Source organism: Acartia tonsa, chromosome 14 (genome assembly GCF_053477335.1).
Source record: "Acartia tonsa isolate MP-2025a chromosome 14, ASM5347733v1, whole genome shotgun sequence".
Lineage (NCBI taxonomy): Eukaryota > Metazoa > Arthropoda > Copepoda > Calanoida > Acartiidae > Acartia > Acartia tonsa.
In genome coordinates this window covers 35,821,778-35,835,303 of record NC_137273.1, presented here as the reverse complement: position 1 = coordinate 35,835,303, position 13,526 = coordinate 35,821,778, and the positions used below count along the sequence as shown (strand labels likewise).

The window sequence follows — 13,526 nt, the reverse complement described above, 5'->3', positions numbered from 1 at the left end:
GAAAATGTGACAAATAGAAAAACGAAAAAAATATGAGAAAAATATAAAAAAAATCAGTAGATAATAATGCATAAATGGGATGAATCTTTTCTATTAATAAAATCGAATACATTATATCATCACAAAATCTTCACAAAACATAAGAATAAAAATATATATATGGCATATATTTGAAAGAATTTAAATTTTCTACAACGTAGTTTTGAAAATATCAAGACTTGAAAATCGTCTTTTTGTGATATATGCAATTTAAAAAGACGATTTTCAAGTCTTGATATTTTAAAAACTGCGTGGTAGAAAGTTGAAATTCTTTCAAATATATGCCATATAAATGTAGTTTAACCAACTAACCAGGAAAAAGTATGCGGTTCACTAAATTAAGAGTTTGTGAAACTACCCCTTTGAAAATATACACCCCTGATATAGAGCTTTGAAATGGATATATAAATAATACGTATAGATACTGACGTGGGAAATTTCGTCGTAAATTTAGGTTGTTACTATAGTGTTCCTTTTTTAATCAGTGGATCCTCCATTAGAATGGGGTAAAGGAGATTGATGGGAAGTATCATTATATTTGCCAGCTGGAACTACAATTTTATTAGAGTATTTTGATTGTTGTGTTTATTTTGGTTTTGCCTAAACTTTAGAATATGTTATTCATTATCAAAACGAAACAATCACTGATTATTTCTTTACACAGAGCCCAGGAATATATCTCTGATTTACAGCAGAGCTTACATCACTTCCATTCTAAGAGGGGGAGTCATTTATGGCAAAATTATTGATATTATAACATGCTTTCAGTTAAAACATTATCTCGGATAGCCTATAGTGGACGCGTTACATCACAAGATCTTGCATGTGTATTAGGGTTGGGCCGGATACTTTTTTGGCCGGATACCGGATATCCGGCTGATTTAAAATGCCGGATATCCGGTAACCGGCCGGATATCCGGCAAATATCCGGTTATCCGGCCAAATTACCGGATATCCGGCCGGATAACCGGCCAAATTACCAGATATTAAAGTAGTAAAAAAAAATTTCTTCAGAAATCTTATATAAATTTACAACAAGTTAAAATTATTCAGAAAAAATGTTCTTCTAGCTTCAATAATATGAAAATTATAGCCATTTAAGATTTTAAAAAGCAGAGATTTTTGGTGTAAAGTATAAAAAATTATAGAGCCGGATATCCGGCCGGATATTAAAAATGGCCGGATATCCGGCCACACCGGATATCCGGCCCAACCCTAATGTGTATCTCTAAACTAAACAGTGGCGTGCGAAGCACTTTGTCTAGGGGGGGGGGCATTTTGAAGATTTTGTAAAATTTTGCCCCCCCCTAAATCAAAGTGCCCGGGGGGGCACTTTGCTTTAGGGGGGGGCATTTTGATTATATATACTAATTTTAAATAAGGGCGTTTTAAGGGATGGGATTATTTGATTATGGGCCTTCTACTTTTATCCCTTCTTCCCTATCCCTTCCCCCATCCCTATTTCCCATTTATATCCCCCATCTCTTCTCCCCCATCACTTCTCCCCACCCTGCAATGACCCCCCACCACAAAACATTTTTTATGGGTGGAAGGGGATGTTATAAAATCTCAGCAGGAAGGATGAAAAACCCCATTAAAAAAAGTTTTTTTGGGGGGAGATAAAAACACTTACTTAGGAAATAATTTACCAAAAATTAACCTAATATGTAAAACTGATTTTAAATATTTCTTTATTGTATGACAACAAGGATGACAACATCTTTAAGTAGCAAAGCACAAAAAATCATTAATAAGAATACAGACAAGTAGATTTAAAGAGCATCTGTTGAAATAACTATATATTTTAGGTAGAAAAAGTCACAAATCCTTTTTCCTGTATGTTGTGTGATGACAGTCAAAGTAAATTACATACTGGATGCTCGAAACAGCAAGAAATTTAATTTTTTTAAATATTATAATCCACAAAAAAAATTTTCCTACCATAAAAACCAAAGATATAAAGAACTAAGTAAAAAATAAAAAAATTAGGTACTTGTCCTTTCATCTACAGATATAAAAATCTCTTAGAAATATGGAAAACTTGGGGTATAGTCTCTTTTGTGGCAACGCCTCTTAAGGGGCATTTAGTCGTATTTTCATAGTAGCTTTTAATAAATTATTAAGGTTAAGTTAGGTCAGGTGATTTCCCCTCAGGGTTAGGCAATTGGCCCCGCAGGAGCTAATGATAGGGGAAAAGCTACTGTGAAAATACAACAAAATGCACCTTAAGAGGCAATGTCACAAAAGGGACTATACCCGAAATTTAAAAGATACAAAAATAGCCAAAAACGTCCTTAAAAGCAGTCCGACCTCCATGAATTTTTAATAGTTAATTATACTCCATAATGATGGGAATGTTAACATTAAGTTTTAGCCTTCTATCTTTAATTGCAGTTGAAAAAATTACACTTCCCCCTTAGCATTACGTACTGACAGCCATAGTGAATTATAGAGAAGCTAAAAAGTTATATCAACATATCCTACCCTCTTCAAATGGCACTTTAAAACTCTGTTAATTTTTCATTAAGTGGTGTTTCTAAGTAAGGGCGGTGCGTGAAGAGCACCTAAAAATATTTACTCCCCCTTTGAACTAAAATCAATTAAAGACAACAAGAGTGGCGTATTTTATCAAGTTAGGAATATAGAGTGTAGTTAGTTTTAAGGGTTTTTAATGAAAATTGCCATAAAAAAACATGTCTTTTTGTAAGGGTATGTACACAAAAAAAAATGAAAAACTTATCCTGAAAAATAATATGACATCATATATAGTTATTCATTTAGACAAGGCTTAGATAAATATCAACGCTGTTTCTTCTTTATATAAAATAACTTTTTGATTAAATATTTGTTGTTTACAAATATTTTTATAGAAATAAAAACAAAATATACAATGTCATAAAAAGCAGAAACCATTTAGAAGGGCGCAAAGCGCAATTTTTTTTTTCAAATATGCAGGGAGGGAGGGGTTTTTGGGCTATTTTTTACACTAGTCTCCAATATTTCATACCTATAAAATTTTCTTATTCGTTGGCTCAACAACTTTGGGGACTTTAATGGAATTTTGATTGGTTGGTTAATTTAGTCGAGTTTCCATACATTTCATCATCTAATTGTAATCTATATAAGGGGTAATTTTGTGTATCATCATTGGAGATGTACAAAATTTCTTTGGTAAAAAGTTTATATTATACAAAATAAAATACTTCCTATTACCTGGTTTGTTATGTTCAGTGAAAAAAGATTATAACCTAATTTCTACACTGATTAATAAATTTGGTAAGGTTAAATTAATAGTAACTCCATGTTTCCAAAATTTTTTTTTGAGTATTTCTTGATCTTTTTTTTGGAAACTGGGAAAGTTTTGCTTTTTGTAGGGTAGGGGGCAAAAAGGGGCATTTTTGTTGACCAGGGGGGGGCAAAATGGGACATTTTTCAACTTTTAGGGGGGGGGGGGCAGGGGGGGGCGTTTTGGTCGCTAGGGGGGGGGGGGGCGTTTGCCCCAAATGCCCCCTTCAGTTCGCACGCCACTGAAACTAAATCATGCTTAACGATGTCAAACGCCCTTAAGACAAAGAACCATTCAAATGATTTTACGACTATTTTCTTGCGGTCCTAAAAATGTGCAATGTAATGAGTTGCTTTTGTTTCTATCACAGACCCAACATAGAAGCATTAGGAACCATTCTAGTGTCATTAGTCATGAAGCGATGTAGGTTGTGTTTCAAACCTATCACCTATCTAACAACGAGCGGATGCGCTACGTGTAATACACCACAGTCGCAAGTTGAATTATAAGGATCGTCATATTATTTCTGACTATAAATATTTAGCTGCTAAGCATTCTAAATTATTCTAGAATGTCTTTATTTCAGGGATAAGCCATTGGAGAATTTATTGAAGTACATTCCCATTAATGATATAAAATAATGCCATATAGACAAAAACATGACCTAATAATAATTTTAACATGTTAAAAAAATACGGGGAATTGTTTTGCTATAAATGATTCCCCCTCCCTCGTTCAGATCCTCTTCATCGCCTGTTTTAGTTCGGATGGCGCGAAGTCTCCTTATCTCCTCCTCCCTGTATCCACAGTTCAATTCATGGAAATTCTTCACAAAGTAGCATTAAAAACACCCTGGTTAATTTCCTACTTCATGAAGCAGAAAGGTTTTTTTGTATGTAGCTTTATGTCATTGATAACTAAAAAACCGATAAAGTTATCCATTTTAGGGAAGCTTCACTTAGGTCCCAGTATGGTTTTGAGCTATTTTTCTGCCCAACCCTTCCCCTTCTGAATACAGTCCCTTGATATAGATGCTTAATATTGATGTAACTGCACTTAGAATTCGAATTCGAGTAATCCTTGGTAGTTCTAATTTCCCTAAATCGAATAAAAAGTTGGAAAAGTAACGGCTAACGGCTCAGCCGTTTAGCCATTTTTTTTTGCTATTTTCAGGGCGAATTAGTCCTGAAACCTATCTCCACATAATACTCTTTGCCGCTCCAAAAAGTTATCAAACGGTTCTAGCCGGTAGCTGTTGGTTCTTGTTATCATTTAACATGAATTAAACCAAAAAAATGTTTTAAAAAGTTGATTCCTATTGTCATGTACACTAATGTATGTACACTTTCAGGCCACCAGTCCACTGGAGAGGAACAACGGGTTGCCTGCGGCTCACTGCGGCAGACATTCTAATTTCGCGGTTACAAACAGCAATTCAAAGATTTTCATTTTTCAGACCGCTTAATTATAATGTCTGCCGGCTCTTTGGAGAACTAAGCTGTCCAGATTAATCATCCAGGTACAGCTTAATTCTCTGAATATCATTAACCCTTTTCCCCTTTCTATACTAACCAATATTGTAATCACGTATGGGGGGAGAATAGGATGTTAGTTTAAGCCGGGTGTAGCTTAGGCTTCAAACACCTGAATAAATATAAAACATCTTCTTATTCAGGTATTACAATCAAGAATTCTCACATTTTCCAGAATCCATTAATGCCCTGAGGCCCCGCCTGGAGACCCTAACCGTACTCCCGTCCTGGCCCCCCTGCACCCTTTGGATAACCTCTGGAGATACTGTGGTAACATTGGTCTTCCCTGCGTTACAGACCCAGGTAGTTTATATTTGCTAAAGCTGCTCTATAACTAGCCAATCTGTAAGTCCTATTCCATCTTGGGGGATACAGCATCCTTCCCAGACACCTACAGGGTGGGGCAAATAAGACCGGACAAACTTTAAACGGCCATAGCGCCAAAACTACTTGACCAATCAGGACGTTTGACCACACTATAAAAAGCTTAGCTAATGACCTTTTAGCACAAAAAAAAATTTGGACGAAGTTAGACGTGTACACCGAGCTGGCCGCGCACATGTTCAACAAGGCAGATTCCAAATGCGCCGGTGGTTAATGCGCAAAATCACATAACGTAGGGTCCGATAGGGAAGGAGTTGGAATCTTGACCCCAAATTTTGTGGGTGTCTTAGGCTCATTGAGACACACATTTTGCCGTGTTTAAATCCATTTTAGCTCAATCCTAGCCGAAATGAGATCGATTTTTCAAGATTTTGAGCCTTAAGAAATCACAAACAGTAGAGCCCGACGGGGAAGGAGTTGGAAATTTGACACAAAATTTTTTGTGTGTCTTAAGCTCATCGAGACACGCATTTTGAGTACTTAAAGCCCACTGTAGCTAAATCCTAGCCCAAATGAGAGCAAAAACATGGATTTTGTCAATTTGGCGGTTACTCATGTTCCTAAGGAAATACGGCCTCCCAGCAGCCCGATCTTAATTCAATTGACTTTTGGGCCTAGGGCTACTTTGAAGCATGCACCAATAGACGTGCCCATACCACAAAGACCTCCCTCATTGCCACTATCAAGGAGAACTACGCCAGCTTGGACAGGTACATTTTGACCTGGACCTGCTGGCGGTTGAGGAGGCCGGTAGAGGCGGTGATTGAGGCTGGCGGCGATTTTGTTGAATTATCTACTAGTCATATACCTATTTTGCTTGCCAGTTTTTAAAATTCAATAAAATCTTTAGAATTGACGATTTTATGTTTTATTTGCCCCACCCTGTATGTAATTGATAATGAATTTGCCCTGAAAATAGGCAAAAACGGGCTAAACGGCTGAGCCGACAGCCGTTACTTTTCCAACTTTTTAGGGAAAATAGACCTACCAAGGAATATGCAAAATTTCAGATCGAAATTAGAATTATAAGTGCCATTTATTCTTTGATTACGAGATGGTAAAATATTATGACAATCATTCAATGTTCCAAAATTACATATTAAATGAATGGAGTTGCTTTGCTCTTAAGATTCTTCCTTATTTATAAAGGAATCTTAATGCAAGGTTGGACACCACTAGGCCGTTTCCAACATTGAACATTTAACCTTCATACAGATTTAACTTTTCTTGAAATGGATGTAGAATAGATAGGTATATTTACGTAGATATTGTGACAGCGGGAGAAAACTCATTTATTAGTCAGTTCGTTCGTTCATCCGGTAGTAGGAAATGGAATGGGATAAAGAAGGTGTTATTATTTAAGCCCGCTGCGAGTTTAACTTTATTAGAGAACATGCAATTCTGGTGTAACATCTAAGTAAAGATAAATCCATTGTATTTGATTATTCCAAGTTTATTGAACTGTTCCTAAATGCTTTTCGTTCAGATGGAGTTGCGTTGTGGATCTTTCTGTTAAATAAACATTATTAATAACAAGGATGACAACATTACATACAAAGTGCGTTATTGAGCAGATGTTCAGTTCTAATGAAAGAGAAAAGAGAGAGAGAATAGGAAAAAACTCCAAGAAAATCAAGAAACCTTAAAAGAATAATGTTTACATCATTTAAAGAATGACCGTCAGACAGACAGACAAAATAATTTGTATATAAGAAATGAATTATAGAGTAGCTTTGCTAGAAATAAATAACAAAAAAAGGTTAAAAGAAGTCAAGGAACTGTCTAGCTGCCAATGTTACTATTAATATGATCAAAAAAACGTGTTCAATGGAATCTACATTTGAAAAATCATAATTACATTTTGCTAACTTACTCGGTTGTACAGACGGTCAGACCTTATTGGGCTACTAAAAACAAGGATGACAACATCCATAAAAGCGAAGCTCTGAAACGATATGACAGACGAACATTAACTTTTGTTGAATGTCAGAACTGAATATACAAAATATGAAAATATAAGGTTTGACAAAATTATACGTAAATTTGTTGCAAAACTTCTTAAATACAGAATTCTGTTTAAGGACATACTGTTATTAAAAAAGTAAAAAAATCAACATGTTTAAAATGGACATTCTGGTAACGATTATAGAGTTGCAACGCTTTCTAAATCGTACCTAACTACTACAGGAATCACCATGCAAAGTTTGAAATCGATAGGATAATTCTAACATGCCTAAATTAACGAATAAAAGCTAACTATCTCGGACGTACGGACGGACGTACGGACGGACCGACCCTAATTATAGAAAAGCTTCGCTTTTAAAAAGTCAATTTTCAAACTACCAACCACTTAGTCCATTCAGTTTAGCTTTTAACATAACTTAAAAGACTTTTTAAAACTACGAGATTTTAGTTCTTTAGACTAAAACAAAGTGTTGAACTTTCATTGAAAGTCTTTCGAGACATGAAACGGCGCGGTGTCTGGAAGAGAACAAATAAATTAGGCTTGCAGTTACAGTGCTGCAGACAATAAAACGATAAAATTGAAAATTAATCTATGCATTTTGTCAGCTTGTTTAAATGAATATGGAACGAGGAAATGACAAGATTTATGCGCGACCAGAAAAACCGGTTTGGCTGCCCGCTAGATCATTATGATAAAATAAGATATGCTTATTTTCCTGATAACATTTCTGTTTTTGATGGTAGCTTCTGGGTTATAACCACCTAGAAAATTTTAAATTGTCTTAGGGGTGTATATTCTGTATTTGGTTCCCGGCCAAAGAGGGAGGGGAAAAAACGAATCTTGTGCAGAATATACACCCCTGAATTATTTTCTTGAAAGAGTACAATCTCATACGGTCATACATAGCCTCATATATGTAGTAAGCAGTTATTGTGTAAGGTATTTACCTAGTTTGTTTCAATTTTCACTGTTATCCAAAATTAAGCTCCATATAGCCTGCTTTTTGTATTTTAAGAGGCAATACAGACTGAAGGATGGATAATATAAACTATAAAGGAGAAACAAATTTACTTAACGTCATTTAGTTACCAATAAATTCTTCTGCTGGGCTTTATTAAGATTTTAAATGTTTATATTATTATACGGTCAAAAGCCCTTCAGACAATTAACCCTCTAATTGTACAATTGTCCAGAAGTCTTGACTTTGCATAGTGATAAATTGCGCCTGTTTTTAGCCCAAGTCATTCTCATAACCTAAATATTTATGTCGCGCAACTTGCATAACAGCAGTAGAAACCGTTTTCATAGTCCGAGATTCTACAGAGAAAGAGGGGACAATGGGCTGTTTATTACACTAGTCCCTAAAGTTCTATAATAACGTTTTCTTAATCGTTGGCTTTGATCGGTTAATTCATTCAGTTGAGTGTTAAAACGTTTCAATCATGAATAGTAATTTTTTTATCGTCATTTGGGATGTACATCAATTTATCGGCCATTGTCTTATCCCTTTAGATCCCTGGGTAAATTACCTGCTGTATTATTACAGCTGGCGCCCCAATCCTCTTCATCAACTTCTTCTTCAGCTGGCTGAGCATAGCAACAATATCATTCTCTTAGTACAAATCAGGAAGGAAGGGATGAGGCATTGAACTATAAATTACACCAATAAGATCCAAGTTATCTTTATCCTTGGCTAAACAACTTTCGAAACTTTGGTAAAATAATAGGTAATAATTAGGAGAATTAAAAATCTGGACAAAATTAACCCATTGATCAAATAACAGTAGAATTAACGACCTTTTTATCTCCCCCCAAATTATTTGGGATATATTTTGCTTATTGGCTATATCTTATTCCTCAATACCATAGGACGAAATATTACTAAATGTTTCGTGATTTTAGAGAAAAACTTCGTGGTTATGTCGACCTTCTGACCTTCCCCCAAATATTATTTAACATTTATTTTGCTTATTGGCTATACCTTATTCCTGCAAAATTACACATGTGCTCAAATGACATATATAAAGTTTAGGGTGGAGGTTTTTTTTATAAATTGAACATAAGGAAGATTTTTTTTTCTATGCCTAACCCCTGCAGCAAGCCCTATTTCCTACAGGGTGGGGGGGGGGGGGGAGAGTCCCTCCCCTTTTTATTTCTATGTATCTCAAAATAAGGGGGAGGGGTATTACTGATCAAAACGCCCCACGAAAATTTTCTTTTTTGTTCAATTTTTAGGATTTTTATTCCTAACGGCGTCGAAAAATATTATCTTTAATTATAATTTTTCTTTTAAGAAAACCTTAGAGCACATGTATTAGGTATAATATATTTAAGGAATGTTTTTAAGTATGAAAGTGATATTGTTTCCGTATTGTCCACAACCGTTGCCCTAAGTTAAGAGTAGTTTCATTTCTAGGTTTTGACAACAGATCTATAGTATAGATGTATATACAGACAACTACCTCCCTTCCTTTTTCAAAGACCTATTTTGTCTGCTTCTAAACTATTTTTTGCTACTTGGCTGTGTTAATATAAGCGACACCATTGGTTGATTTTCAATGACCCAATAGAAAGGTTACACAAGGTGGTTGCGATGGGGAGATACAGTTATTTAACCCTTTCTTCCTATTTAGGGCTATTTTATTTGAGCACTTTCCAACAATTAAAATTCAAAGACGATAGCGGCAAGTTCAGAATTTTATACCTATAACCATAATCTTGTTTAATATTAGTAGATAAAATTGAAATGAAACTAATTTCCTCGTCATACTGCATTCTTTCACTACGTTCTCCAGAGCCTGAAAACAAGGACAATTACGTCAAAATGATGCACAGTAATAGCAAGTCTACAATTTATAATATAAAGGGGGAAGGGGTTAATGCAACCATCTCGTAATCAATGGATAAATGGCATTTAGAATTCGAATTTTGATCTGAAATTTTGCAGGAGTAATCCTTGGTAGGTCTATTTTCCCTAAATCGAACAAAAGTTGAAAAAGTAACGGCTAACGGCTCAGCCGTTTTTTGGCTATTTTTAGGGCAAATCTGCCATAAATTATGTAGGAATCAACTTTTTGAAACATGTTTTTGCTTTAAATCATGTGAAAGGATACAAAAATTTAAAAAAAAAAGATTTCTAGTACCAGCATTTAGCGGCTAGAACCGTTTGAAACGTTTTGGAGCAGCAAAGAGTATTATGTAAAGATAGGTTTCGTGATGATTTGCCTTGAAAATAGTCTAAAAATGGCTAAACGGCTGAGCCGCCAGCCGTTATTCGTTACTTTTCCAACTTTTTGTTCAATTTAGGGAAAATATACCTAGGATTACTCATGCAAAATTTCAGTTCAGAATACGAATTCTAAGTGCCATTTGCTCACTGATTACGAGATGGTTGCATTAAACCCCCCCCCTTTTTAAAGAAAATTTTCTGTATATCCGTTAGTTCTTGCTAACCAAAGAACCGATTCTCTATTTCATGGAAGCTTCACTTTTGTCCCATGATGGTTTTATGCTAATCTAATTTTAAACCTTGGGATGGTTTTGTGATATGATTTGCCCCTTCAAATACAGATATAATAGTGACGGCTTAACAACATTTAATCTACACAACTATCTTGATTTTTACCTCTGCATCGTAACGTGCTTTATCAGGACAGACAAGCAAATGTTGGTTCATCAATTCAGGCTAGGTTCACAAATAAGACAATTTTTTAAAAAGTGATTTATTGCATAGTATTATAAGACAGCTTTCGTGGTTATTAAAAACAAAACTGGAGTTTTCATTATTTGTTTAGTAGACAGTAAGTAATAAATTATAAAATACATACCGATATGTCAAAGGATTTGTGCTAAAATTGATTAAACACAAATGTACCCCCCTCCCCCTAAATTTTCAAATAAATTAATCATCTAATGTGCCTTGATGCGATGAGTGGTGTTGAAAACGCATGTATCCAACTAGATGTCCATAACAATTTTGAGGTCACAAAATTATTTTTAGATCAAACTCCGCATTTGAAGAAAACCTTTTTGAAACAGGACTTTGGTCGTAAAACAGGGGAAAGATATACATGAATATTGTATAAAACAGTACATTAAGAAAACTTGATACCTATAGTTTCATAAAAAAAGTCGGGGCTTAGTTGGTAATTTTCGCTTTAAAAATAATTCATACAGCTAGTTAGCTGTACATTTACTTTATTGAGAAAAATCACAAGTGTCAAAAGAATATAGGTATATGGGAAATTCTATGAAAAAAAAATAATTTTGTCTCAGATGATTCCAAATTGAAAATTTTGGCGGGAATCGGCGGTTTTCGGCGGGAGTTGCGGTTCCACCGCCGTTTCTTCACAGTTCCTTGTTGTACCTCTTTAAAGCAACTGTCATGCCAAATCCCAGAGCTGTAACTCTTTATTTAGTTGAGTTCCTTCGAGTTTTGGTTTAAAAAAGTGTCACTTCCGCCCCCCTTCTTTTATGTTAACTAAACCAGCTGCTCCGAAGGAAGGGGGAGAAAAACAGTGTAAAACCATTCCAAGAAATGGAGAACTCAATCGGTTAGTAAGAGATCTTAACAGCAAACAAACAAAATCTTACTTCTTAATACGACAGGATAGGGATGGGAATCATTTCTATGGATATTTTTTCTTCAGATGACGTATATAGCTTTCCTTAAACGAGAAAAAAATGAAAGGAGATCTGTAACTCTTAACTATAGTCAAAGTCATATCTTGCTAGCTATATCCTACGTTACAGACAAAGAGATATCCTGTAAGTAATATATCGAAATCAAAAAGAGAGGGGTCAAGGGGATGTTTATTACACTAATCCCCAAAGTTTTTTACTAACTTTTCTTATTCGTTAGCTTAACAACTTTGGGAACTTTTAATGAAATCTGAATGGTTGGTTCATTCAGTTGAGTGTCCAAACGTTTCAAACACTAATTGTAATCTACAAATTAAGGTAATTTAGTGTATTATCATTGGGGATGTGCATCAATTTATCGACCATTGTCCTATCCCTTTAGATCCCTGTTTGGAAAACAACTAAAAACAATTTTGTGATGCTCCTTGATATGTTGATATGATCTGGAACATTTCATCAGGTGATTGTCAAACCTCCTGCCGTGAATTCAAGGAAGGATTTTTCATCTGTAGAAAACCTATGTTGCCTCCAACTTTAATCAGTTAAAGAACTTCAGTATAATTTACACAGGGAAAAGACAATGGCAGTTAAATCATTTTCTACTATGGCTTCAAAACCGACGGATTAATCCACTGGATTGGAACTTGTTTTCAGCCACACTGAAAGATAATTATAGAATCGTATTACAGACAATTTTCCTTGAATATTAGAATAAAAATCATAAAATTAATACCACTTTTGTTGTCCCAGGCACTTCAGAACAAAACTGGTTTTGATCTTTAAAGTTTTCATTTTAATATTCGCGGAAAGCTGTCTATAATACGATGCGAAAGATAACTATCATTCCATTAATTTCCTGAAAAATCTTTTTAAAAAGTTAGATAGATTTGTTTCAGGTATAGGGAAATAAGGGGGACCTTAAGGGATGAGACAATTCACGATAATTTGGAAAACAAAATTATCAATTCTGTTAATTTAAATCATTGGTTGCAAAGATTGGACACTGCTAGTTTGGAACCAATAAATCAACATTCAATAAAAGTTCCCAAAGTTTTAGAACCAACAAATGGGGCATAAAACTCGAGTACCATTATAAATAATTTCAAGTCAAATATCCCGATTATCTGCCATTGTCACCTCCCCTACGGAGGTAGCATGCTTTTCTTAAAATGAAATATCCCTCCTCCCTGCGTTGGATTGTGTGTGCAATGTTGTACGGACATTGCACAAGATCGTCCGCCATTTTCAGATTTAGCTGGAATTGGGAATCTGTAAAACATTTCAACTTAAAATTAATATCATGCACTACATTACAAAAAGATTTAACTTATGGCTTTTGATGTGAAAAAGCTAACCGCCCTTAAATATAAAGGTAGACAAACTCCATTTAATATTTAGAATAAAAAAATCAATGACATTTAGCCACGAAAACTTTAAAAACTCAACGGAAACGGTCAAGATACACCCTACCTCTATGACAGACAACTATGATCTAACTACTGCATAGAACGAATGGAAATTACACTACATTTAGCCAAACAAATCCAGTCATAAACACGACACAAAACTACCTATATTTTCTAAGATTATGGAAAAAGAAATGCTGTTTTTTTGCTTTTTTTCAGGGCTAAATTATCGTTAATTTAAACCAATAAACTTTCAAAATTTCTAGTACCGT

At 34.8% G+C, this 13,526-nt stretch overlaps 1 protein-coding gene across 1 annotated transcript; it reads right to left on the bottom strand.

Annotated features, from left to right (window-relative positions):
• Positions 1 to 294: 294 nt before the first annotated feature.
• On the bottom strand, positions 295 to 13,113 carry LOC145306470 (gametocyte-specific factor 1 homolog). Its single transcript, XM_080148582.1, has 11 exons — positions 13,040 to 13,113; positions 12,275 to 12,328; positions 11,126 to 11,166; positions 10,833 to 10,892; positions 9,970 to 10,005; positions 9,576 to 9,598; positions 8,737 to 8,795; positions 7,926 to 7,968; positions 6,711 to 6,753; positions 4,058 to 4,124; positions 295 to 755 (listed from the first exon to the last, which is right to left on the bottom strand). Exons 1-11 carry the CDS (start codon positions 13,089 to 13,091, stop codon positions 688 to 690), a joined length of 546 nt encoding a protein of 181 aa, XP_080004708.1. The 5' UTR covers positions 13,092 to 13,113; the 3' UTR covers positions 295 to 687.
• Positions 13,114 to 13,526: the final 413 nt, after the last annotated feature.

Coding starts and splice junctions, on each gene's coding strand:
- LOC145306470 (XM_080148582.1), bottom strand. CDS start 13,091: ATGGCGGACGATCTTGTGCAATGTCCGTACAACATTGCACACACAATC. Junction 10,006..10,832: donor AAGCACGTTACGATGCAGAG/GTAAAAATCAAG, acceptor CCTTGTTTTCAG/GCTCTGGAGAACGTAGTGAA. Junction 8,796..9,575: donor GCAACGGTTGTGGACAATAC/GGAAACAATATC, acceptor TTGCTATGCTCA/GCCAGCTGAAGAAGAAGTTG.